The sequence below is a fragment of the Dipteris shenzhenensis genome, chromosome 18 (assembly GCF_047967505.1).
Source record: "Dipteris shenzhenensis isolate YYH24624 ecotype China chromosome 18, Dip_SZ_1.0, whole genome shotgun sequence".
Classification (NCBI taxonomy): domain Eukaryota; kingdom Viridiplantae; phylum Streptophyta; class Polypodiopsida; order Gleicheniales; family Dipteridaceae; genus Dipteris; species Dipteris shenzhenensis.
In genome coordinates this window covers 54234809-54260983 of record NC_141613.1, presented here as the reverse complement: position 1 = coordinate 54260983, position 26175 = coordinate 54234809, and the positions used below count along the sequence as shown (strand labels likewise).

Below are 26175 nucleotides of genomic sequence, written 5' to 3'. Positions count from 1 at the left end.
ACTCTTTGGGGCATTGTGTTGGGTTCTGCTTTGGTATTCCAAGCAATTGTCTCAAGTGTCCATGCTTCCTTGAACTCCATGTCCAAAAGCATGTCGTAACCTTGCAATTCCTCCCCTCTCCTCCAACCTTGCAACCCATCCTCCTCCTCCTCCTCCCTCCTCCTCCTCCCTCCTCCTCCTCCTCCCTCCTCCTCCCTTTTCTTTCCTCTTCCCCCTCCTCCTCCCTTCTCCTCTCTCTCCTTTCCCCCATGCTCTTACACCTTCTTCCTCTCCCACTCCTATGCTCCCCCTAAACCTTATCTTCCAACCCTTACACTCCATGATCTACGAGGGAGACGAGTTCTCCGCCATGTGCTCTACCCTGAACCTTGGATCCTCCTTCTAACCCTTAAACCCCCTCTGAATGCTAAAACTCTTCTAAACTCTTGAACTCCTTCTAAACCCTAAACCTCCCTGTAACCCTTACACTCCTCCTAAACCCTTCAACCCCACCAATGAAGGCGAAAGCCTTCATTACCCCAACTATGATGATGCATGTTCTTTTCACACATGCATGCACTATGATTGCTTACCACACTTAAGCATATGTCTCTTATCAGAATATGACCCGAGGTCCTAAGCTACACTTATACTACAAACGACAACACCGATATATCTGTGGGTGATAAAAGCCTCGGAACCCTGCATACTGAGAATATCCTGCTCTTCTTGCTCTTCCTGTAGAAGCCGTTGGAAAGAGCCAATAGATTGCTAAGAGGCAATAGAAGTTGTAACACAAAGTTGTAACACAAAATTGTATCACAAAGTTGTAACATAAGTTCATGTTGGCACAGAGTCAATAGTTGGGGTGGGGGGGGGGCATGGGGAGTGGGGGGGGGGGGATGGGGTTGGGGGGAGGGGGCATGGGGTTGGGGGGGGGGGGCATGGGGTGTGGGAGGGGGGGGGGGGGGGCGGGGGGGCATGGGGTGTTTGGGGGGGGGGGGGGCATGGAGCGTGGGGGGGGGGGGGGGGCATGGGGGTGGGGGGTGGGTTGGGGGGCATGGGGCATGCGGGGTGTGGGGGGGGGGGGGCATAGGGGGTGGGGGGGCATGGGGGGTGGAGGGGGGGGGGCATGGGGGGTGGGGGTGGGGGGGGTACGCGACCTGCGCACAAGGGGGGGGGCATGGGTTGTTGGGGGGACAGGCATGGGGTTGAGGGGAGGGGGGGCGCATGGGGGTGGGGGGTGGGGGTGGGGGCATGGGGCATGCGGGGTGTGTGGGGGGGGGGGGGGCATATGGGGTGGAATAGGGAGGGAGAGAAAGAGAGAGGAGAGAGGAAAAGAGAGAAATTAAGAGAGAGAAGAGGGGCTCTTGGCAGCCATGGCCACCAAAGGGAGAGAGAGAATAGAAATGAGAGAGAGAATGAGAAATGAGAGGAGTAGGGAGGGAGAGAAAGAGAGAGAGGAGAGGGGGAGAGATAGAGAGAGATTCACAGAGAGAAGAGGGGCTCCTTAAATGAGAGAGAAGAGTAGGGAGGGAAAGAAAGAGAGAGGAGAGAGGGGGAGAGAGATTAAGAGAGAGAAGAGGGTCTTGTGGTGGCCATGGCTGCTTGAGGAACTTTAAAGACATGTTAGGAAAAGGTGGGTTCCATGACCTTATTATGTGTTTGATCCACAAAGGTATTGTCCATATATCTAGAGAATCATTTGGTTTATTTGAAATTGGCTCTTGGCCTTTTATGGATATATTTTTTAGGAATGGCGATACGATTTATATATACAAGATTAATTTTTAAAATCACTTTGCATTCTCACTACAAGGCATTGGGTATTTTTTTACATGATGGAATTTGTGAAGAAATAAAACATTTTCTAAGTATGAAAGTGTTTGTATAAGAATTAGAACAAAATCCTCGGTGTATTCATTAGGACACTAATGAAAATCAAACAAGGAAACAATGTTGATATAAGTATTGGACACCCACACTATATAAGCACCCCAAAAAAAAGTGGGTAGAATGTAGCCCCATTATGCCCCACCATAAGTCAACATAAAAGAGTATCAAATGAAAAGGACCCTTGAAGGGGCATGAATATATATTGCAAGATGTATTACAAAAATTCCCCTCAAAAGGGCATGAACATATAATGCAAGATGTATTACAAAAGTTCCCTCGAAAGGGCATGAACATATAATGAAAGTTGCATCACAAGAATTCCCTTGAGGGGGCATGGATATGTAATGTAATGAGATAAATTATAAGAAAAGCCAAAAAATGTACATAAACTCATACTCTATACAAAAAAGAGAGACTAGCTACAATTCAAGAAGTAGTTGTGTAAAGGAGCAACTATAACCCTCAATCTGCATCATCATTGGAGGAAGCTATCTTGTCCTCACCTTTGCCTCTCCCAACTCCTTTGATTGTTTACCCATAGTCCTTATTTTTTTAATGAGTTGCAAAGTAATTTTGTGACAAAGAGATATTCTAACAACTTTGATTCTCTTATGTGCTTTGGAGTATATATTACAAAAACTCAATTGGCACATTGAATTCTTCATCGTACTCATCTTGTTCATTAGAAGTACTACTTGATCTCCCTTTTGCTTTCATTTTAAAAATGTATCTTTTACTTATCCACCCATATCAATGCTCTCATGTGATTCACAATAATGATGGCTCACGTAAACCATCATCTCTTTCTTAGCCATTTGTCAACCTCTACTATTAATAATCCTTCTTGAATGAGGCTCGTACAACTTACGCAACTCAGCTGATGTGTTATTTGTATTGGGTATTGTAATTACCATCATCTAGATAGGTATCACCGTTAGTCTAATAATCCAAATATGTACAACGACACAAAATAAAGACAAATACATAGTAGGCATTAATAAATATCACCACTTGGTCTAATCATCCAAATATGTAAAACTACACAAACAAATACAAATACATAGTAAGCATTAATAGATATGCCTTCCATGTCATTATCATTTCATTTAAAACCTTACATTTTCTATTTCTAGCTACATGCAATTATTAGCCTTTATACCTTTTTTTTGTTGTTGCACACAAGCTCAAGCCGCAAAAACATAACATGCAAAAGAGAGGGTTTTCTAAAAGGGTTATAAAAGAGGTCTTGATGCCAAGCCCTCTTTCTTGTAAGGATGAGAAGCCATACTTTGGAGTAGAAGCGATGACAACATTGGAGGGATATGTTATCCTTGGAGCTTTGAAGAAGAAGCATTGAGGTTAGGGCCACCCCCTAAAAGAATCATTATCTAAGCCCACAGTTGCCACAAATTCATTATTTTGTTATAGAGGATATATATATATATATATATATAATATAGAGAGAGAGAGAGAGAGAGAGAGAGAGAGAGAGAGATGGTCCAAAGCAACTTCCTTCTTTTGTTATGATTGCTAGTTTTGTTATTGCATGTGGGGATGCTCTCCACATTCTCTCTCCAACATGTAGCCAATCACTTGCATTCAAGTGGGGTGGTTTGGGACCAATGATCCCATCATATATATATATATATATATATATATATTAGATAGATAGATAGATAGATAGAGAGAGAGAGAGAGAGAGAGAGAGAGAGAGAGAGAGAGAGAGAGAGAGAGAGAGAGAGAGAAAGAGTGGGGGGGAGTGTTCTAAGAACAACTAGGATAGGAATAGTTAAAATAATTGGAACACCAAGAATAGCTACATGACCAACTCTTGAAGTAGGATAGAATGGACACTTGGAGTGTAAAATAGAGAACGACAAGGACAATCAATGAATGGCAAGAAATAAAGAAAAAAAGCTGCGAGAAGCTGTAGGTTTGGTCAATTATCTGATTTTAACTATATGTCCCATCAATCATGTTCTATTGAGCCAAAGTGCAATGTAAGTCACACATGCAATCCATCCATGCTCAAGAATGAGTTGCACTTTGTATCGAAAGCCCCTTTGGCTACCCATAGTGTCAATACTTATAATTGAGTATAAGGGTCCATCTTCAAAATGTAGCAAGGGCTTTTTTGTCATTTTTAAGAAGCACTCTCTTCTCCCCTAGCTAGCTCTCAAGAGCAAGCTCTCCATAGCTTTCTAAGCTTGTGATTACGTATTTATATTCTCAACTCAATGAAGTATTTTCCTTTGATGCTTGTGTATGTAAACAAGGCAATGAACTCTCTTGCTTGCTTGTGACCATTTCTTGCTTGCATGTGTGCATGTATGCATGAATGGGTTGAGAGAGGTGTTTGTAGATTGAATAGAGGAGAAGAGGTGTCTAATCAATAGACCCACTCATCGCCTAGTGGAGACGGATGTGGCCATCCATGACCTTGATTTGCTTGAGGCAAAATAAGCACGTAAAAAGAGTAGGCAGTTATGGATAGCTCTAGGGGACTGCCCTTCAAAAGTGTTTTTCTAGTCGATCAAAAGGAACCAACAAAGGGAATTGATTGATCATGTAGAGGACATGCAAGGAAATATGATGACAGAGTTCTAGCATATTGCGGCAATTGTACAACATGAATTAAATGCCATAGTCATCAAAGCGGTAGTGCGGGATGTTGAGTGGGATGAAAACATCAACACGTTGATGGATGGCTTGACTCCATGGGTTTCAGACTTCCAACAAAACTTGCTAGCTCATTTGCTTGACAGGGGAATTAAGGATGCATTAAAAGTCACCCATTTCGGATGAATTGAATATGGAAATTTCAGAGAATTTGTAAGTTGACATGGAAAACGACGACAATTGAGAAGGGCTCCATGTCGAAGGATGTCAACTTAGGCCTAATGAAACTCTTGCCTAAAAGGCAATCTAGAATGAAGGTCGAGGATTGGAGACCAATCACTATGTTAAATACGTCATACAAGGTGATTCTGAAGGTGCTGGCAATCAGAATTAGGGACAGGGACCTCTACAACTTGGTTGTGGATGTGGAACAAAATGGATTTGTGAAAGGGAGGGATATCTATGAGAACATTTTAAATGTGGCATTAAGTAGAAGATACTTCTTTTTGAGCTTGACCTTGACAAGGCTTACTACTATAGGATCCGCTAGAACAATATTCTACAGGTCCTTGAGAGGCTAGGGTTTGGGAACGGATTCTTGGAAAAGGTGGAGTGCCTATTTGGAAACGCAGCAACAATCCTCTGTATTAACAGAGGCATTGTTGGGAGGTTCAGTCTAAAACAATCGGTGAGACCCTGGCACCCTCTTTTTTTTTTGCATTATGTACTATCTCGTTGCTCCATGTGATGAAGAAAAAGGTGCTCACATGAAATATTCAAGGGGTGCAACTGTAGCAGTTTACGTGTCAAGGCTTTGCTGATGACATTGTGGCCAGTATGCAGAAGAAGAGGAGTCATGTAGAGAGCCTAATGGAAGTAATTAACAATTTCCATAAAGCCTCAGGGTCAATGTGCAGTTGGAACAAAACGTTCCTCCTTAGATCGAGTGCGGAGCCCCCACCAGAGTGGTAACCAACCTAGGAGTCACTATTATTCCATGTGGGGAAGTGGTTAGATACCTCGGAGTGCCATTTGGTCTGGGAGTCACAATCTGTCAGAGATTTGAATGGTTCAAGTCAAGAATAAGAGCTACGTTGAGAAGGGGCACGAGATGACTCTTGGGTGGAATGCTAGATGCCTAGTAGTGCACCATATCCTTGCAGCAGCAGTGACGTATGTTGCATCGATCTGGCAATTCAGGAAGACTCATTGGCATGAGATTATGGGCAGAGGGGCAGGGTAGAAGGAAATTGCATTACACGCCGGGGGAGCTACTAAATGTTCCCTAAGATGCTCAGAGGATTGGGCTTTCTCGACATCAGGCATCGCTTTGCTTGGTAAATGGATGACACGCTTGTTTGACAATAGGGCGCCATGGGTAGAGGTCATAAAGTTTTACATTGTCAACGCAAAAGGCAAAGGAGTCAGACAATGGAGAGACCTTAGTTGGTATGACAGACTAGTGTCACACTTTCCAGTTTCAAAGGCTCAGGCCTGGTTGTCGGACTTGTGCAGGCATGGAAGAAGTGTGTGTGGCTCTTGAAATGGAAGGGCAGGAAGGGAATGCGAGGTGATGGAAGTATGCTGGAGTCCATATGGTGGAGCTGAGTGGCCAGAGAAGAAGCCTTTGCATTGCACAATATAGTAAGAGCACATAATCTTTTCAGAAAGGGCATCCGGTGCTGGCGGGACATTTGGAATGCTTGTAAGGCAGATTGGTATGCATCTTTCGAACGCAGAAAGGGATCCCTTGCAAGTCGTGCTAGAAAGGATCCCGAACAATTCCCACTATTTACCTTTAAGTTAACCTTGCAAAAGGTCCTTTAAGCACCTATTTCATCGGAGCTAAATATCGAAGCATCTTTATTCTAGATTAAAAAAAGCCCAAAATCCAAGAAATTTAGAATTTGACGCTTGGGCCTACATTTTGCAGAAAGTAGTCCCAGGTTGCATCCTTTCGAATTTCCTAGTTTCTGTGCTTGTTTTAATTTGAATTTTCATAACGTGGTCATACCATTGAATCGATCCGATCCCCTTTCTATTAGGAGTAGGGATAGTGATTCGTGATCATAGTGGCATTCACATTCTAATACTATTTCTAGTGGTAGGGATAGTGTGTCAAAGTGCGGATCGTACTAGCCTAGTACACACAAGATCAACGTAAGAACTAAGGAGGCTCAAGGCACACTAAATAAGACATAAGAGGGAGATAGCAAATATATATCTCTTGCAATGTGTGTGTTCTCAACAATACATGATAGGCTTCTTATATAGAGAGAGCCTTTAGAATAGTCAAACCATGTGGGATCCTCTCATCCACATCTCTCCTTGTGGATATCCTCAATCCACATCTCCACATCATGTAGTCCACATCTTAGGGTGGCTACTTTAATACATTCCTTATCACATACCTTTGCCCTTTAATCTATGTGCTCATGGCACCATATCTCTCAACATAGTGATCTATGATTAGAGTGGTAATCACATTCTTTAAATTAACACATATCCAAAGCTTCTTGTTTCATTTGAGCATGATGATGACGATGGGGAAACCCAATCGGTGTGCTCTATCTCATAGATGAATCCTATGTCTAAGAGTATCTCCACTTTTTCATAGACCTTGGTGCCAAAATTTGGATTTGTTTTATAAGGTCTGCAAACCCTAGTGTAAGCATAGATATGATGTGAATTGCAAATATTCCTTTGATTTCCTTGTGATGAAAGTCGTCTTTCCTTGGTTTGCTGTGGCCACTGTGATTTGGATGTATCCGCTGTATCTGTCCATGAACAAATACATCTTGTAGTGAGTCAACTTTGTCCATGATTTCATCGGTGAATGGTAGGGGGAACGGGTCTTCGACTCTTTTCTTTTTTAGTCACCCGTAGTCAATGCAGACTTGCAATGTGCCATTTTTATTGGGCACCGGTCCACTTGGTAGCTAAACTCTATCTTGAGGAGCTGATCTATCTTTGCCTTCACTTACTTTGCATTGTTAGGATTCATTCATATTGTTGTTGCGAAATGGGTTTCGCGTCAGGGATGAGGGGATTCGGTGTTGGATTAAGCTTCGTGGAACCCCCCTTAAGTCTAGTAGATCCCCCTGCATCCCGATGGGAATGCACACTTTCATTAAAATACTTTTTTTAAAACTCACCCCGCGTTTGAGCCCATCGAGGGGCACCCACCTTGGCAAGTAGGAGGTCCAAGGACTTGAACACGGGTCGCCGCCCAGGCGGACTTGAACACGGGTCACCGCCCTGGTTACCCTTCTTAAAAATTAAAGTACTTAACAACTAGGGAAAATGATCATAGAGGAGTGACGAGGAGGACATGACACCAGCGTTTGACCAAAATTTGTGGTGCAAAGGTGATGGAGTCGTCCCGTAGCTGCGTATCATCAAAATCCGCTTATCCCATTTCTCACGCTTTCGATCTTCTTGATTCAAGCGGTCTGATCAGCTGTCTGATTACCTTTCATTCCAGCTACGGGCTACAATATGTCCGTCATAAAATGGACGCCTGGCATTATACATGCGGATATGCACAAGACTTCGGCACCTCCAATCCGCAGCCGTTCCATAGCCTCGTCGCTGCGTGATACCTTGAGAAGCGGTTTTAACGTAAGCCATTTCTCTCTCGTAGAAAATTGGCAACCACACTGTAACGCTGATGATGTTGATGGCATGATCGATAATACGAGATTAAGTCCACCATTGTTTCGGATACAGACTCGCTTAAAAAGAGCTTCGACAAGACTCAAGCTATCGCAAAGATTGCGGGCAGCAGTGGCTCTTCCAAACCTGAAATCGGATGATTTTAGCCATCCCCTTGATCGTCAGGTCGGTAGCTCATATTTTGATAGTTTTTTCCCGGTCGAGAAAATTTTGACTTCACGGCCATGCGAATTCCTTTTTATGTCGCTTGTTGGCATTCCGCCTGTCGTGCGCTGTTTTCTCAGAAACACTAGAAATGCATCAAATGCACAGAAAAGAAGAGCATCTCATCGATTTCTCCGGGTGTCAAGTTGCTGTCGACTTACTGGTTCTATATGCTGAGTCGTAGTAACCTTCTCAGAATCGGTAGACGCTCACGGTGAAAAGCGGCAACAAATTCTGTTTGAATTAAGATTGTCCTTAATTCAAATTGATTTTGAATTAAGATTGTCCTATTACACTGCGCTCCCCAATCCTCCCCACTCGCCTCCTCTTGCAGAAGACGCACATCTTACGTAAAAGGAGAGTAAGAGGAGCAATTTCCTACAAAAACATAGAAGGCTCCAATCAGAAATACTAATTATGGTAATATGCCACATCAAAGGAGAAATCTAGTGTGTAAGCCAGAAGGGCCCAAATGACATGCACATGCCACAATCCTCTGGTAAGGGGTCATAACCATTCGTTGGTGTTCCTTAAATTTTATTTGCTATAATTTTTGTTAACGACAAGCTTGGGGCATAACTAGGTCATAAGATTGTGACCATGTAAGAAGATGAAGAGAAAGGAAGGGGTAGAGAGAGAGAGAGGTTTATTAACCCGAAGAGGCCTATTAGACCAAAAGCTGAAATACGTCATGATCTAAGCACACCAAGAGAGAGAGAGAGAGAGAGAGAGAGAGAGAGAGAGAGAGTCTATCATAGTCCGCATGAAACCCTTCAGGATGATCTTACATCTAGTGAAAGAAAAATATTACAAAGTTACCATGTAGCAAGTACGTGTTGGGCTAGCTTGTATGATAGATCTAGTACTTTGTTGCGGTGTTCGAAGACCTCTTCAAATAGCTTCCTAGATTTTTGGCTGGCTGATCCAGCAGATTTTGCAAATCATTTTTACAGCCCTCATACCTTTCTCTGATGTGCGAATAGGTTCTACATCTTAGGCTCATTTTCTACCTCCCTTGTGGGGCAGATTTTGTAGGTCCTTTCTTCTCTAGGGATCTTGGGTCTTGCCCACGTCACCTCTAGGTCATGTGAGCCGGTTCTGATTTTGCAGATTAGATGTCTTTTGAATATTGGTATGTCTTCCCTGAGGCCTTTCTGCATAATAAAAACTGTCCATTGTGTTAATTTCCTGTTTGTAGAACTACATTTTTGTCCCCGGGTTTTGCCATAGTTTGTGTAACATCTTCTGCATCACTATCCCTTTAATTTCACAGACATCTTTTGGGATATCCTCTGCTATTATACCCCTTGATTCCATCCACTTCATTCCCTTTCCCTCTCTGTACCATCATATGATCTGTGTAGCTTCCATTGCCTTATGTGGTATCCTAGTGGCGTCCATCTTCTCAACTTTGTTGAGGTAATCCATGAATTGACATAGGGCTTCCCCTTCTAGAGGTATCATACCCGTTTCAGCGAGAAGGATGGGGTAACCCCTAACTCCCCTATAGGAAACGTTTTTGGGTTGTGATTTCAAAGCCATTATAATAAGCATTGGGTTTACCCAAGAGATTTCAAAATCTTTAGAAACCTAGATGGCAGCTTATGCTTGGATACTAATGAGGACATAAGCGTAGGTTTGCTTACCAAGTTTTGTTTTATCTTTCTCATTTACTCATAATTTTATATAAAGTCGCTTACAAGATTTTTGCTTGGTCTATAAAAAAATTTAAATCGTAAGATTGGATATATTCTAGTCTTATGAAGGTATATGTAAAATTTCTATTCTTTCCCAGGAGATCCTGAGAGTCTGGGTGCCCAGGTTGGGCATCCATGAAGGATTACTGTTGCACAAGCATGGTGTACAGAAACTTTCTCATTTTCCAATTCCACAGATGTAACTTTTTGCGTTTATTGTGGAAGCTATATACACCTTTCAAACCTCCCAGAATCCTCCTTTCCACACATGCATTCCATTTGAGAAAGAAAGAAAGATGTATTACTGCCTTCGGGCCTATGAGACAAAGTACAATATTAGAGTAACATATGTGTGGGTGTGTGGATTTGTATGTGTGAGAGCATACTTTTGTACTATGGTCTATACCCACTGTTGGGCGCGGATGACGTCAGTGGGGATGCCATAGTAGCTAGTCCTTGCTATGCGTGATGGAGTTTATGGTTTTCAACCTTATGAGTGACTATCATGAGATTGAAACTGCACTTTGTTGTGTGTTTAGAGGATGAGTTTGTGAATGTTTCTGGATTCATCTAGGTATATGCTTGTGCCGTATTAGCGGACATGCAAATTTCACCTTGTGAAGTTTTCATCCATGTTGCGGCATGTTGGTATTGTCTTAATTCTTTCTATCTTAAATGGTGCGTTGCCCTATCAGCTAAATGTAGATGCTCGTTTGGGAGAGACTAAAATGAAATCGGCTAGACTTCACAAGCAGTTGTAGCTTGAATGAAGAGATTTTGGACTACTTTTTAATTAGCCTTCTCCTTTAGTGCTAGCCTTCGTCATGATTGAGTCTGCCCTTCACCTTCGGAGTGTTGACAAAAACTTAGTACAAAGACTTTGTATAAATGGATGCTCAAGTATGTGTGGGTGTGTGTGGATTTGTATTTCTAAGAGCATATTTTTATACTATGGTCTACAACCACTGGTGGCCGCTGATGACGTCAGTGGTGGCGATGTCATAGTAGCTAGTCCCTCCTATGCGTGATGGAGTTTATGGTTTTCAACCTTATGAGTGACTATCATGGGATTGAAACTGCACTATGTTGTGTTTTTAGAGGATGAGTTTGGGAATGTCCTGGATTCATCTAGGTATATACTGTAGGATCATCCAATGTGTGTCCCACATCCAGATATAATAATAGCACTTCCTTGAAGATGATTATAACTAGAATGTTAATTCTACATTACATGTCCAAACAACACATGTAACATGTCTACATACATCTGAAGACACACTTTAGGAATGTATAAAACAGTTTTCACCACAATTTAATAGATATTTACAAAAGTGCTTTTGAAAGCATTGAAATTTTATGTCTTTTGACCTGATCTTTGGGATGTGAGCTTGGATTTAGCAAATTCTATTGTATGTCATTGTCCATGCTCATCTAAGAGTTGTTGCTGAAACTGACATTAACTCCAAACTTTTTAGATAAACGTTTTTAAAACAGAGCTTGGCTTTTTAAGCTTTTAAAATTGAGCTTGATAGAGGATAATGAAGCTTTTTGGAGTCATGGAGATGTATGCCTCGAAATTTCCCTTTTGGATATCATCATGGCATGCCAGGCTATTAGGGACAGATGTTTGGAGGTATGCCGGCTATGATGCCTAACATGATGTATGGTAACAGTGGAATGCAGCTAGGGATGCATACTGCTATGCTGGGAAATTTTTTGGGAATGCCTGGCATGAATGCAATGGGACCAAGTATGGTCAATCCTGCTGTGAATAGTTGACACTAGACAAAGTGTCACAAATCTTGGTAATATTATGCAGCCTCCGTATTTACAGCCACTTACCTATGATAATCTCACACTCAAGGGGAAATAGAAGGACTCTAAAGAGGGTGGTTCAACTGTAATTGGGAGTCAAGACAGGTTGAAAGCTCTTACTTTTATTCAGCAGTTTGATGCAGCCTACTTTGGTGGGAATTTCACGAAGTCGTGACAAATTGGAAATGCCACCACTTTCTTGAAGGGAAATGCTTTGCAATGGACAAATCTCCTCTTGCAAGGGAGAGCGCCCACCACATGGGTGGGCCTTTTAGCTTTTTATGTTTTAAATAAGAGAGAGAGAGAGAGAGAGAGAGAGAGAGAGAGAGAGAGAGTTTCTAGTTTTTTGGAAGTTTTTGTTTCTTGACTTGCTTGTTTATTTTTGCTTAGTCACCTGCTTCGTTTCTTCTTTATTTCTTGTTTTCATTCTCTTTGTTTATTTGACGTATTTTAGTAAGCACTGGGTTTGCCCAAGAGACCCCGCGGGTCTTTAGAAACCCAGTATAGCTGCTTATGCTTGGGCATTGATGACGACATAAGTGTTGCTTTGCTTGCTAAGTATGTCTTCCTTTAGTTTTTCATAAAAGTTTTTGTTTACCTCTTTTTTCTTCTCTTTCATTTTCTCTTCTATTTTCTTTGTAGATTTTTGATCTTTAGAACAACAACAATTCTAAATTTGTATGATTGGACTTATTCTAGTCTTACAAAGGTATATATAAGCTGGTATTTTCAGCTGCATGGTTGACTACTACATTTAAAGTTGACATCATGACTGTGGCATAAATTGGATGTAAACAGTCGCCACAATCTGGAAGAATATAACAAGAAATTTTAGGAAGCCTTGTTGCCAGTTAGCTCCTATCAGCATGTTCCATTGTCTGAGCAGGTAGAGAATATATTGCTGTGGATTGGCGAAGGAAATTCGAGACCTTTGCATGAAGTCCAAGGTTTCTAACATGTCTCAGTTGATAGAAAATGCCAATACAACTTATGCTTTGCTATAGGGTAGGACCACTGGCTTTAAGGGCAGCAAGAAAGAAGAGTTCAAAAGGAAGGAAGAATTCAAACGGAAGGAGAAATTCTGTAGACCTTCAAGAGCTACTTTGGTTGCAGGACAGTAGCGTGTTCTCAAGTCAGGGCCTACCAAATTGATGGAAGAGGATCATTTCTAAAAAATAAGGACTCCTAACCCTCCAATGAGGAATTTCCTCTGCAAAGAAAAAGCATTGAAGAGCAATGTAGGCATCCTTCCGTGCCTTGGACTCCTATGCCTTGGCCAAGGCTCCCTTTGACACCTTTGGTTTCTTCTGGTTTGGCTCATGTGCGGCCCGCTTCCTTAGGCTGTGGGCTAGCTTTAGAGGAAGGGTCCCCTGCTTCCGTCGGACCCGATCCGAGATCCTCCCCGCATCTCGAAGGGCCCTTCGTTTCCGTCGAACCGGCTCCGGGATCCTCTCTGCCTCTCGAAGGGCCCTTCGTGTTCGTCGGACCCGATCCGGGATCCTCTCCGTGCACTTGCACTAGCAACATCACCTTCCAAGGCATCTCCCAAATTAGCCACATCTACATCAACCTCTTCTGTAATTTTTTAAAGCCTTGCCATTGCTTGCAACCTTCTGCATGTTTTTTTCACGTTTTCAGGGGAAGAGATACAAGGGTCAACCCCAAGGCTTGTCAGCCCAAGAAAGTGTGCTCTAATGCGGGTAGGCCCTCTATCCCGATTTACAAGTGTACTGCCCCTTTCCCAAAGGCTTCATTGTGTCCACAATTTCCATTCAGCTCCTTTCTTTCTTCCCATTTGCGCGCGCGTGAGAGAGAGAGAGAGAGAGAGAGAGAGAGAGAGAGAGAGAGAGAGAGAGAGAGAAAGAAAGTTTATTAAAGTCTTCGGAAGACCGATGGGTCTATGAGACTGTGAAAATCCTGATACAACAAGCTGTGGTAGTGGAGCTACTAAACGAGCGTACATACCAATGCAAGATGCAAAAATGTAGAATGGCAGTACTAAGTTCTAAGTACAACATAGTCATGTCGATGGTCGACTATATATCAATCTCAGCATCGTCATCAATATCATCATCATCATCGGCAGCAGCAATATATCAAGATGGATGAGGCAGTGGAGGCATGAAGTCGGCAATAGAGTGCTGTCAGCCACTCACAGGTACGGTCCTGGCACGTCTCCTGGTCGTAGCTCTGCCTCTGACCAAGGCTACTGTGACCCCCGTCGGTCAGGCTCCGACTCTAAACAAGGAGGGGATGTCCCCAAGTGTGATCTGCGTGTTGACCCTCTGTTTGAGTTGTCGGGTCATAGGCTCCTGGTCACGGTCATGTCGAGGCCTCGTCTCGTGGGGGTCCATGTGATCTAGCTGAAAGAACTGCGTGATAGAGCTCTGAGAGGGATCAGCCGAGGAAGAAGTCGAGGAAGAGAGAGAGAGAGAGAGAGAGAGAGAGAGAGAGAGAGAGAGAGATGTATTAACGTCCGCGGGAGGCCTCACGGGCCTATGGGTCAAAGTTTGTAAAAAAAGTAAACTCATACAAGCCTTAGTGGGGTTGGAGCAAAGGGCGCACTAGGGCCCTTGCTGAGTACTAATCTATGCTAGCAAAAGCAAAATTAGTCAAACACCAGTCAAGTACAAGCTAAATCAAGTCGACCTCGGAATTGGGGCTCAGAAACCGAAGCCCGGCACATCGATGGCTCTCTGGTGAGCTGTGAAAACATCTCGTATCTGCGTTTGTCAAGTCATCTCACGCTGTGGTGGGGGACATGGTCTCCTCCATCTCTGAACTCTCTGGGCTATGTCCATGGTAATTCCTCGTCTGTGTCGGTCGCCCCTGAGGAGAGTTGTTATAGGTTGGACCGCAATAGAATGTGCTCTAGGCACTCTCAGTGGCACCGTGTACTGATCCAAGCTACCCTCATATCAGCTAGCTCTTCCTCCTCTACTCCACTGTGTTGTGGAGCTGACTCATATGTATAGAAGTCTGTGACACGTCGCTGTGTCCTGTCAACCTCCATGTCCTGTGGTATAGCTGCCTCCTGTTGCTCTCTGATCTGTCGCAGTAGGGTCTCCTTATGCCCGCACGTCTCCATCAGATAGAGCCCAATACAGGCCTGGTCATGGAAATGGATAAGTCGTGATAGTGGACCGAAGCCACTCCCCTCCAAGTAGAGACAGTGGTAGCATCCCCGTATCTCATAATAGGCTGGGCAAAATACAAAGAAAATGCTCCTCTGTCTCAACCGCCCCTAGCGTACATAGCATGCAAATCCTCTGCTCTCTGAGTATACCTGAAGCTTTCCCTGCCTCAATCCTCAACTGCTGATGGGACGAAAATCGTATCTGTCCAATAGCAATCCTCAGTGCATGTGAGGCTTCTCTGTCCTCGAGGTACATGGATCTGATGATGAGTCCCTCCTCCGACACTTTCTGGAAGTGGTCGCGATAGAACTGGATCTTGGTGGGGAACTCTTGGGCCTCTCCCTAAGTCCGAGATGTGTGGAGCTGGAGGAGATCTAACCATATGATACGCTTGATCTCATCTCAAGGGATTGACTTAGGAGACGCGTCCATGTTGTACTGAAAGTGAAGAAGTCTATCCATTTGGATATCATGCTTGCCAAGCTAGATGGATATACGTGCATACCATGTGTCTGCCCCACCCATTGCTAGTCGTTTGGAAGGTCCAACACCAGCCTCGGAAGTCTCCAGTGAGGTAAGTCCCAAACTCCGTGGATGAAAGTCACTATTTGAAAGATGGCATCGATCTGGAGAGATGTCATGGCGAACTCTGTATGTACTATCTCATGTGGGACTTAGGGCTTACATCGAATCATCCTGGACCCCATGATCGCCTTAGCCGCTCAAATTTCTTCCACTGCCTTCGAGAGATCGCATCCCTAAAGGGCATTGCATACAGTGTATCGAAAAGCCAGCTCTTCGTCGGTGGATCTTGGAAGTGTGCCTGGAAGCACTGTCGCTCTAGCGCCAAAGCACTCCATCCCTGTGTAAGTTGTGTTTGGGCTGCATGGGTTATCGTGAGGAGGGGTCCTATGAAGACTGCTCCCAAATACATGTAGGACTTTACTATCTCCACTGGCTCGCCACGATAGGTGAAGCTGAGTTGGCGGAGCACTGCCCATGAGGTGTTGAACACCATAACCTTGGTTTTCCCAAGGTTAATACCTCTAGGACCTCCAAATGTCTTTGCAACCCTTCTGCAGAAGATGATATAAGGACTATGTCATCAATGTAAAGCAATATCTGTATCATGAGGTCGGCCAATAATGATCCCTCGCCTCCTACGCGGTCGATGAAGGATGTGATCTCATCGATGTAAAGTCCGGAGAGTCGGTGAGAGGGGGCAACCCTGCTTCACCTTGATCGTGCTCGACCCAAACCGATAGACCACTTGGGGCACGAACTCTGCCTCTAACTGACTCATATAGGCTCATCACCCCCCAGATTAACGTCTCTGGAATCTGCATCTCATGTAGTCTCCTAATCATGCGGGAACGTGGGACCGTGTCAAAGGCCTTCTGAAAGTCTACGAAGCATGTGTAGACTTTCTGGTGTCTGGACCTCGCCTCCTCAATGATAGCCCTTAGAGTGAAGATGTGATCTAGTGTAGAGTGTTGCCTTTTGAATCCTGCCTGCCCTAGTGCATGCTGCCCCTGTGCCTCCGTATGACTGCTTATCTCCCTCTCTAATACTGATCCATAAATCTTGGCCAGTGTGTGGCCAATCATGAGGGTACGATAGTTCCCAGTGTCCATGGGGTCTCCTGCTTTGTGTATCGATACGATAGTAGTGGTGCTCCAAGCCGGTGGAAATCCATGGCATTCAGCATGGTTGAACGTTTGTGCAAGAACTGGGGCTAAGACCTCCTGCCCATGTGCAAAATGTTCAGTCATAAGCCCTCATGGTCTTGTGCTTTCGAGTTGTTCTGCGCAGCCCGTACATTCTGTGTGGTAAATAAGTGATAGGTAGTGGGTGTGGGCATAGGGGACATGTGTGGTGGTGCTTGCATCGGGACATCATATAATGAGCATGCATAGGTGTGCCACACTCCTGGATCAGTGATGGGGATGGGTGGCTTCCCTTTTGAGAGAAGCCCCGCCTCGAAATGACCTGATGATCTCATCCATCCTGTGTGTGAGGAAGGCCCGTCTCTTACGACTTGTTAGGCGTCAGAAGATCTCGTGAGCCTCAGATGGCATCAAATGACCCAGGGCTCGCTCTTGTGCAAGATGGGCTCGTGCCTCTCTGCACTCGTCGTCAAAGCAAGGGTTTTGAGGCATCTTCCCATCTTGGGTCTGTGTGGATTGGGACGTAGGGAAGGATTTGGTGGCTGCATCCTGTACAACTGAAGCAAGGGTGTCCGAGGTGTGGGCCAGGTCTATATCATCTCCCAGTAGAGTCGGAAGCTCTCTGGCCAAGTGACTCATGTATACTGGGTTGAGGGCACGATCAAAGTGGATCTGGGTATGAGCACGTGTGGCAGGAGCTTTCTCTGTGACTGGCATGGTAACTGAGATACGAAAGGCTAAAATATGAGTGGTCAGCTCCGAGTGGAGGAGGGGGTACTGTGAAGTAATGTATCCCCGAAGCGAAGGCTAAGGGGCCCAATAGGTAGTCCACTGTGCTCTTCCCACCTCCATGTGGGAAACAAGTGAACTCTCCAGATGATGGTCATCTTTGAAGGCCATTGTAGATGATGAGATCATGGACTGCTCCCAACTCAAGTAAGAATTGCCCTTATGCTGTCACATTACTCAAGGCATTGGCATAATGTCTCAGGATCCTAAGCTCTACTGCATCTAGCTCTGGGACCACGTGGGGATCTCTCTCGTATGCAAAATCTAGTAGGCCCACTTGCCTATCTCGTGTCCTTGCATTGAAGTCCCCCAGAAGAAGGGTGTCTCTTTGCCTGGAGAGCTCTATGATGTCATCAATTATCGTCTCAAATGGGCTGTGTTCATCTGTAGTGGCCTCATGAGTATATGCTGACGTGTCTGGGGGAAGTAGCATACTGCAATGAAGACCAGTCGGGCATGTGGCAGCTACATTCGTATCCACATACGGCATGCATGCTCCTCTCTTTGTACCACAGATACGAATGGTCTCATGCATGTTTTGCAGAGGATGGGCACTCCTCTAGAACCTCGTGCCCCACTATCTCTCCTCAGCTCTCTCCTATAAGCTGACTCCCAGGTGTACCCTGTCACTGGGCAACCCTCTCTTTGGGATCTCATGTGTCTTGGGGTAGAAAAGAATGTCTCTATGTGTATATGTCTCTGAAGAGCTGCTTGGATCAGACCGGAGAGTGCCATTACAGTTCCATACAACCATATCCAATCTGCCTTGTGTCTCTGTCTCAGAGGTCCAACACTGTCATGCACAGAGTCTGATGTAGGCGGTTATGCTGCAGTAGCATCAAAACAGCTTGAAATTGCAGTAGCAGCTCCAAACTAGGTCGAAAAACCTCCAAAAGATCACGAAATTCTACAATCAAGGCCCACTGGTGGTCGATTTCTACTGTAGCAGCCTGGAAACCCTGATTTTTGGCGATGAGAAGTTCCAAAACGGTTCGTGTGCAGGCGTTTCTTGAAAAATGCCGACCAGCAAGCAAGTGAAACTTGAAAGCGCCAGCTAGCAGGGAATGGAGGCGACTGGCTGTAGAGAAGCAAAACTGAAGCAAAAGGCTGCAAGAAAGAGAGGTGAAATGAGGCGGCTATGGCAGAAAACCTAAATGGGCTGAGAAGATTGATAGGAGGAGGTAGAATGAAGCAAAGCTGAGGCGGTTGCAGGAGGGAAGAGGCTGTGCAAAATTAGGGTTAGGGCAGGGCGCTATGGCATGATTGACTTGCTCTGATACCATGTTAGAAACATGGTGTGAGTGAGAGAGAGAGAGAGATAGGCTAGGGAGTGAAGAAGTGGTACACAAATGTAGAATCCATGAAGGATTTCATTCATTCATCATCACTAAATGAGAGAAGTGAATTACAAGCCTTATAGGCTACACACTCACACACTTGCACCAAGTGCATATGGGATAAGTCCCATAGTGACACGTGGCACTCACATATGACTCACACAGTCAGTAGTACTAGATCTCCTAGTACTACACACCAACACATCACATCAACACACTCTTTGGCCATGATATCTCCAATAGCCATGCATCTATATCTGACCACCTCTTGTATGGGCAGCCAAGGGCTCAGCTTGCTTGCTGTCCTTAGGAGTCTCCAAGAGCCACCTTGCAATTGTTTTCTGTTGTTGAGTGACAGCCCTCTCCTCTACAACTGCTTGTTCAATGGCACGATCATCAAGTGGCTGCAAATCAGGGTGAACATTGGCATCTTGAGGAGGCTGTGAACTGCTAGAGGCATTTGGATTCGTAACCTGCAAAATCTGATTTGAAACTGTGTTTGATTGAAAGAGGGGCAGCGAGGAATCATACACATCAGATGCATTGACGACTGATGGCTGTTTTTAGCAGTCCAGCAAAGGTAAAGCTGCATTCTCAGCAAAGAGCATGTCTCTGCTGACAGTAACCTTGCCTGTGCTAGGCTGATACAAACCTGTATCCTTTAATCTGTGAGCTGTAGCCTATGGAAATGCAGTTGACTGCCTCAAGGATCTTCCAGCTTATGCCTTAGTGGAGAGGGAACATGTGCATATGCCAAGTCGAAGACCCACATGTGTGAAATCACATGCTTCCGGCTTGTCCATGCTTCATAAGGAGTGATGGTCTTCAATGCCCTTGTGGGTGGTCTATTGAGCACATAGTTGGCACACATAATGGCATCCCACCAACGCGTATTGGGCAAAGACTTCCACTTATGCATGCATTTGGCCATTTCGATCAATGTCCGATTTTTTTGCTCCGCGACTCTATTTTGTTGCGGAGTGTATGGCACTATGTACCGATGTAATTGCTCCAGGCTGCCAAGAAATCTGAAAATTCATGTGACATATACTCACCCCCCTTGTCAGTGCAGAGGGTCAAGAGCATGTTTTCACTTTCATTTTCAGTCCTAGCAAGAAAGTGCTTGAAACAAGAGAAGAGATCGGCGGACTTGGACTCCAAAGCATAAACCAAAGTATGTCTGGTGAAGTCATCCACAAAGGTGATAAAGTATAAATAGCCCACAAGTGATGCTGTCCACATCGGCCTGCATACATGGCCATGCACTAGGTGCAACTTCTTGGATGCACCAACAGTCCCATGTTTTGAATATGAGAACCGATGCATTTTACCCAACAAACAAGTGCCCTCACAGACATGTTTAGTAATACAGAGTCGGTCCGATGAGACATGAAACTGTCCGATCGTTATCCTCACGAATGTGGGAGGTGGATTCGGGTGTACTCTAGTGGATCAATGAAGCCTTCCTTTGAAATCCATAACTAGTGGTCTGTAGGCCATTCTATGGGCTATCCATAGGTGCCACTTATTCCTTGGTATGTGCCTTGTGCAGCAAGCACATGTTCGTCCCTTTCTTTTATTAATTAGGGAGCAACTAGGCTTGACCTTATGTGAAGTCTATCTGAAATCTAGTTAAAGATAAGCTTAACGACATAATAGGTCTGTTTCAAATTCTGATCAATGTTCTTTCAAACTCATTGGGCAAAAATTTCTAGAAACGAGTCTCGATGATCTCCTTTCCATTACATTTAATCCTTGAAACCGACGAATCCTTTATAGCCAAATATTTTATAAAATCTTACAACATAGCTTACTTCAATGACATAAAATCCTTATTTTTCTCGCTCTGCTTTGTGTGAAATGTAGCTTTTCTCAATGCAGACTTCTTACGTATTATGATCTTGTAAAAGCAAACCTGTAGAACTTATGTATTATGACCTTGTTTTTGATGTAGAACACAATGCTTCTTAGATCTATTCCCGGATTAAATGAGCTCGGGAAGCTACTCTTGGGTAAGACTTCTAGTCTATGGACCTTACTCAGATCAAAAGAGAAACAGGTAAGGGTTTACTTATGTGTCTTCGTATTAGCATGCTTGTAACACTCAAGGCAATATATTTCAAGCTTAATAGTCTGTCAATCTATTAGATTGGATATTGAATTCTTCAGTTGGGATCTCACAGTTGTGAAGTTTGTCGACAATAGTTTGAGAGGCTGGTTGTTGAATACAGGACCAGTTGCTGAGCAAGTGATGCTTTTGGAAAACATTGGAACCTCTATACTTGTGAGTGAGGATCAGGTAACTTTACATCTTCTAACTGTTTTCTCTTTTGTGAGGTTCAGGTAACTCGGCTTATTATATTGATACGGGAAAACCGTTATTTTGATTTTGTCAGCTTGTTTTAAAACTTCTGTGTGAATGAAAATACTTCAGCATCTCCCATTGTAATGATTAGGAAAGCAGCATCAAATATATCCTATCGGATTGCAAAGGTCGTCATTTAGAATTTTCTTGAACGCTGCTCAAGTTTTGTTCTGTATGGCCTAGCATGCTTGTAGTATTTTTTGCAATATGCTAATGCTTTGGCTTGACAGAAACTTCAAATGTATTCTCTGGAACTATTCTTATTTTTTTCGATTTGCAAAGGTCATCATTTAGATTTTCTTGAAGGCTGCTCAAGTTCTGTTCTGTATGGCCTAGCACGCTTGTAGTGTTTTTTGCAATATGCTAATGCTTTGTCTTGACAGAAGCTTCAAATGTATTCTCTGGAACTATTCTTATTTTTTTCTATCCTCAAAATGTTGGTTGTTCCCATGGATCCTGTTGGGTATCCGTGGACACTGATAGAGGAGTTTATTTTGAAGACTCTTTTTAAACCATGGCTTTGTGTGAAAATGCATTTGCACCAGGTAAAGAGATTCTTGCAAAACATTCATGAACATCATATTTGCTTGTTTTATTGATGGCAGATGATGTACATGCAATGTCACTGTGTTATCCTTTGAAGAGATTTCTGATTCTAATTGCAGATCTTTGTCATAGTTTTCTCCTTGAGTTTTTATGGTTCTGTACAAAAGAAATCAATTTCTTTCAAGCACCTTCATATCCGCAAATTTGCTGTTTTAACCTTAGTCACAAAAGAGGATTTGGTTTTATACTATGAGCAATGTAACTAAGGATATTTTGCTGAACCCTATGTAGTTGGTTTGTCTTACTATGAGCAGTGTACGGCTAGAATTTGTGGTTGAATTTCGTAATCATTGTTTTTCCATAAACTTTTCCTTCAAAGAGAAACATCATCAGGAGTTCAAATTTAAATGACATGGAGTGTGGGAGTCTCCAATAATTGTGGATCTTGCCGTTCAAAGGAAGAATCGTCTCTTTTTAAATTTCAGCAGGTATTTTGTAATTTTGATTATGTGGATGACTGTGTATGATTAATTTTGTCTTTGCTTGCAATTTTTTTTCTGCAATCGCTCTTGGGAGAAGCTAGCTCTTCAGCAAACAGCTATGCTTTGTTTGAGAGTATCTGATTTCGAACACTAAAACTTAGTATGTCTCTGGGTCAAATTACGTTGTCTTTGTGGAGTTTGGAATTTTTTATAAAATCTTTAAAAACCAAGACTTCTCTTACATATTTCTTGAAGTGATAATTCTCTTCTTCATCCGAAGGGATAAATCATATATTTCTTGAAGTGCTTCAGTTGTTGCTTCAAAACCATACTAGAGATGGCCGATGGGCTTTGCAGATGTTCCAGCGGATTTAAGTTGGATATTGACTAACTTATACAAGTCAAAGTTCTATAATCTTTTTGGGGTTTGACAAGAAGCATACATTAATCTTGCTTGAAAATTTTAATTTTACTATACTCTATACTTCGGAGATTTGAAGCCATGAAGTGGAAAGCTTATTTCATAAGCTTTTAGTTACAAATATGAAAACGATAAATACAAACTTTTGATAGTTGGAAAAGAGCTCTAATTTTTTAAAATTTTATGTTAAAATGTATTGCTTGAGATGGCGATTTAAAAAACAAAAGTGCACAAAGTTTGTAAATGCCAAAGATGCAAGAAGTTGTTCGAGCTGCTCTTAGATAAATTTTTAATTATCTTATGAGGCTCATTCAGCTTTCTTCAGGTAGGAGTTCAAAGCTTACCTATGTTAGAAGTTCATAGATGTTAGAATGATATTATTTGTCCTAGACCTTCCAAAATTCGAAGGCTTCATGTATAATTTATTTAAATTCACTTGGAAGAGGTATTGTGAGCTTGATTGCATAGCAATCGGTAGTCTTTGCAGTATGTTATACCTTAACAGTTTTCAGTTTTACTGTAGAGGTTGGTATATGAGAAACAGCAACAACAACTGCAAATATCATAAGAATGTATGACATCATTTCAAACATTTATAATATAGCTAAATACTGAGGGATCGTTAATAAGATTTATACGTTTCCTTAAGTCGAGTGCTTTCATATTTGAATTTAGAAATTCAATCATTTTTTCCTTTGAAAGTCCTTTCATTCCCAAAAAGTAATGAAGAAAGTTTAGTTTGGTTTAGTCATTACATCTTGGAATTTTGGCTTTAGATGCGTTAGGCTCATTGACACAAGTATGAAAATCCAAATGGAAAGCTTCAAAAGCCCACTTTCTTTCTGGTCTTTAGGTTTGTACCGTTTTTGGATGTCAATCTGGTCTGAGGTCATGAATTGCTTTGATGCAGAACCTATTTCTGCTGTACCCTTGTATCTATTTGTCTTGTGTTTGTAATAAATTCTTTACTGTAACGCCCTCTCTCTCTCTCTCTCTCATGTGGGAGTAAGCACTGGGGCTACCTTGGATTCTTTCAAAACCTAAAGGCCAGCTTATGCTTTGCTTACTAAGTAGCCTTTGTGTTTCCTTTGTCTCTTTTTATCATCATGCTTTCCGCCCCCCCCCCCCCCCCCCCCCCCCTTCTTTACTTCTCTCTTTGCCTCTCTCCCTCTCATTGTTCCTTTTCTGTCTCACTTCCATTTTTCAAAATCTTTTTTTAAAAAACTGGATGTATTCTATCTTATCAAAGGTGAATATATGTCATAGGGTAATTCTATAAGATTTTGATGAGATTGTTGCATGGTTAACAGCTTCCTGAATTGTACAACCTGTTAATTGAGGCTGCAAGGATTCTGAATTTGGAGGCCCCAGAATTGTACATTCGGCAGAATCCCACACCCAATGCATACACTTTAGCAATGAACGGACGCAAACCCTTTATTGTTCTACACACTGGTCTTGTAGAACTTCTAATACCGGCAGAAATACAAGTAAGGTTTATGTTTGTTGCTCTGATTTCTTTTTGGCTGAAGGAGTGACTGCATGATACGGGAAGTTTTTTTGTTTGTGAATCTTTGGTTGTGTTTAGAACAGCAATAATGTAGCTTTGCTCATTGCCAGAAACTTCTAAAATCCACACACCTCTTTCCACTACTAGGGAGGTTATTGTGTGAATCTTCTATTCAATGTCCCCAAGCTGAAGCAAGTATGGATAGTGGGAGAAAATCTGATGGATTGGATAGAAATTTATCATAGATGTTGAACATTAGCTGGGTTAAAATGTACCTTTGCAGCTTAGCTGGCAATGATCCCCAGACCGCTCAAATCAAACAGTAAACTGGTTGCAAGAAACATGGAAGAATGATGTAAACTTGTTTCTATCATATGAGCCAATGCTTTCTATTTTAGTGTCTAGTCTTATCTATGAGAGTTTTGAGGGTGAAGATGTTATCTAGTGTCATGTGAAACCTGCTTGACTAGTCTCTGGGACGCTTGCAGTCTTACATTCTCATTGATGTGTATCTGTAGTGCTGAGCCATGAACCTCGGCTGTCAAGTACTTCATTTTGATGGGTTGGTGTTGCTTGCGTCCATGGGTCCCCAGCCTTGTGGATGGGAACGATCATATTGATGGCCTAGAAAGTGGGAAAGCCTTTCCAAAAAGCCTCATTGAAGGGCTTGGCCTGGATTGGAGCTAGTATCCCCTAACCATGGGTTGAGAGTTTTATTGGAAGGCCTTCATGAATCATGATCCTTGGCTGTGCCATTCTATAAATTTTTGATGGCTTATTGAAAGATGGATATGGTGAGAAGAGTTTGGAGCTAGTAGAGAAAGGGACTGCCAGGTTGGGTATGGGCTGGCTGGGGACAACGTAGAGAGTGTCAGTATAAGCCCTTCAAAGACTATAAAATTTTGAGCTTATTTAAGGTCGGATGTGGTGAAGAATGGGAAGCTAGTAGGGTGGGGAGGGGGGGGGGGATGCCCTCCAGGTCGGATATGTATTAGTTGGGGACAACGTAGAGCTTAGGGTCTTAAATAGGGCATGGTATGATTGTGGAAGCAGTTTGTATTGGTTGAGGCAATGTCAGATCTAAGGATAGGTGTGAATGCTCGGCTCTTGGTATAAGGGGTATTCTCAAGTTGGAGATCGGTGAGGTGATGGCAAGGGAACTCATGACAGCCTACTACACTACGCCCACTTCCATGTGGGCAGCATGTGTATATATCTGATTTTGGCCATTGCAACAGACAATTGTATATAATCATCTCAACTGGTGCATCTCTAGTATCTTCCATATGTATAACTGTGAATTTGGCATGTGTATCCTTTGAGCTGCATCTGAAGTCCTATACTACCATTTATGGATGTGGGAGCAAGATGGCATCCTCTCGAAAGCCTAGGATCTCTATCTCTGATGTGCCTCATCTTGGTATTGGAGTCGCCAAGAAGAAATCTTTGGATGTCCTCGAAGAGTGATCCGTTGCCCACCTCCTGAGAAGATCTTGGAATAACAGCTGGGGGATATAGCATGCTGCAATGTATATACATCCATGGCTGAGAGCATTTTGAATCAAATCCACATGTATTTGTTGGAGATATCATAGCCAAAGAGTGTGTTGATGTGATGTGTTGGTGTGTAGTACTAGGAGATCTAGTACTAGTCCTTGTGTGAGTCATGTGTGAGTGCCACATGTCACTATGGGACTTATCCCATAAGTGTGTAGCTTGTACTTCACTTGTCTCATTTAGTGATGATGAATGAATGAAAGCCTTCATGGATCCTACATTTGTGTACCACTTCTTCACTCCCTAGGCTCTCTCTCTCTCTCTCTCTCACACACACACACACACACACACACACGCACACACACCCCATGTTTCTAACTTGGTATCAAAGCATTTTCACCCTACCATGTCATCTCTGACCTAACCCTAGCCCTAACCCTAACCCCAATTCGTCTCTAGTTGCCTCCTACTTCTGCACAGCCGCCTCAGTTCTGCCTCCGTTTCCAGCCTGCCTACTACCTCCACAGCTCACCTTCATT

General features: G+C 43.2%; 1 protein-coding gene across 2 annotated transcripts in view; it reads left to right on the top strand.

The window, feature by feature from the left end:
- The first annotated feature begins 7794 nt into the window (after nt 1-7794).
- The window catches only part of LOC147891430 (Peptidase family M48 family protein), a 105127-nt gene continuing 86746 nt past the window's right edge, over nt 7795-26175 (top strand). The window contains exons 1-6 of one of the 2 annotated variants that reach the window (XM_087389446.1): nt 7795-7862; nt 7979-8115; nt 8224-8334; nt 20770-20827; nt 21047-21114; nt 23940-24119. In XM_087389446.1, the coding sequence (XP_087245572.1) occupies nt 7826-7862; nt 7979-8115; nt 8224-8334; nt 20770-20827; nt 21047-21114; nt 23940-24119 (591 nt within the window). In that variant the 5' untranslated portion in view covers nt 7795-7825. The remainder of the gene's footprint in view (nt 7863-7978; nt 8116-8223; nt 8335-20769; nt 20828-21046; nt 21115-23939; nt 24120-26175) is intronic. The other variant, XM_087389447.1, reaches the window with a different exon arrangement.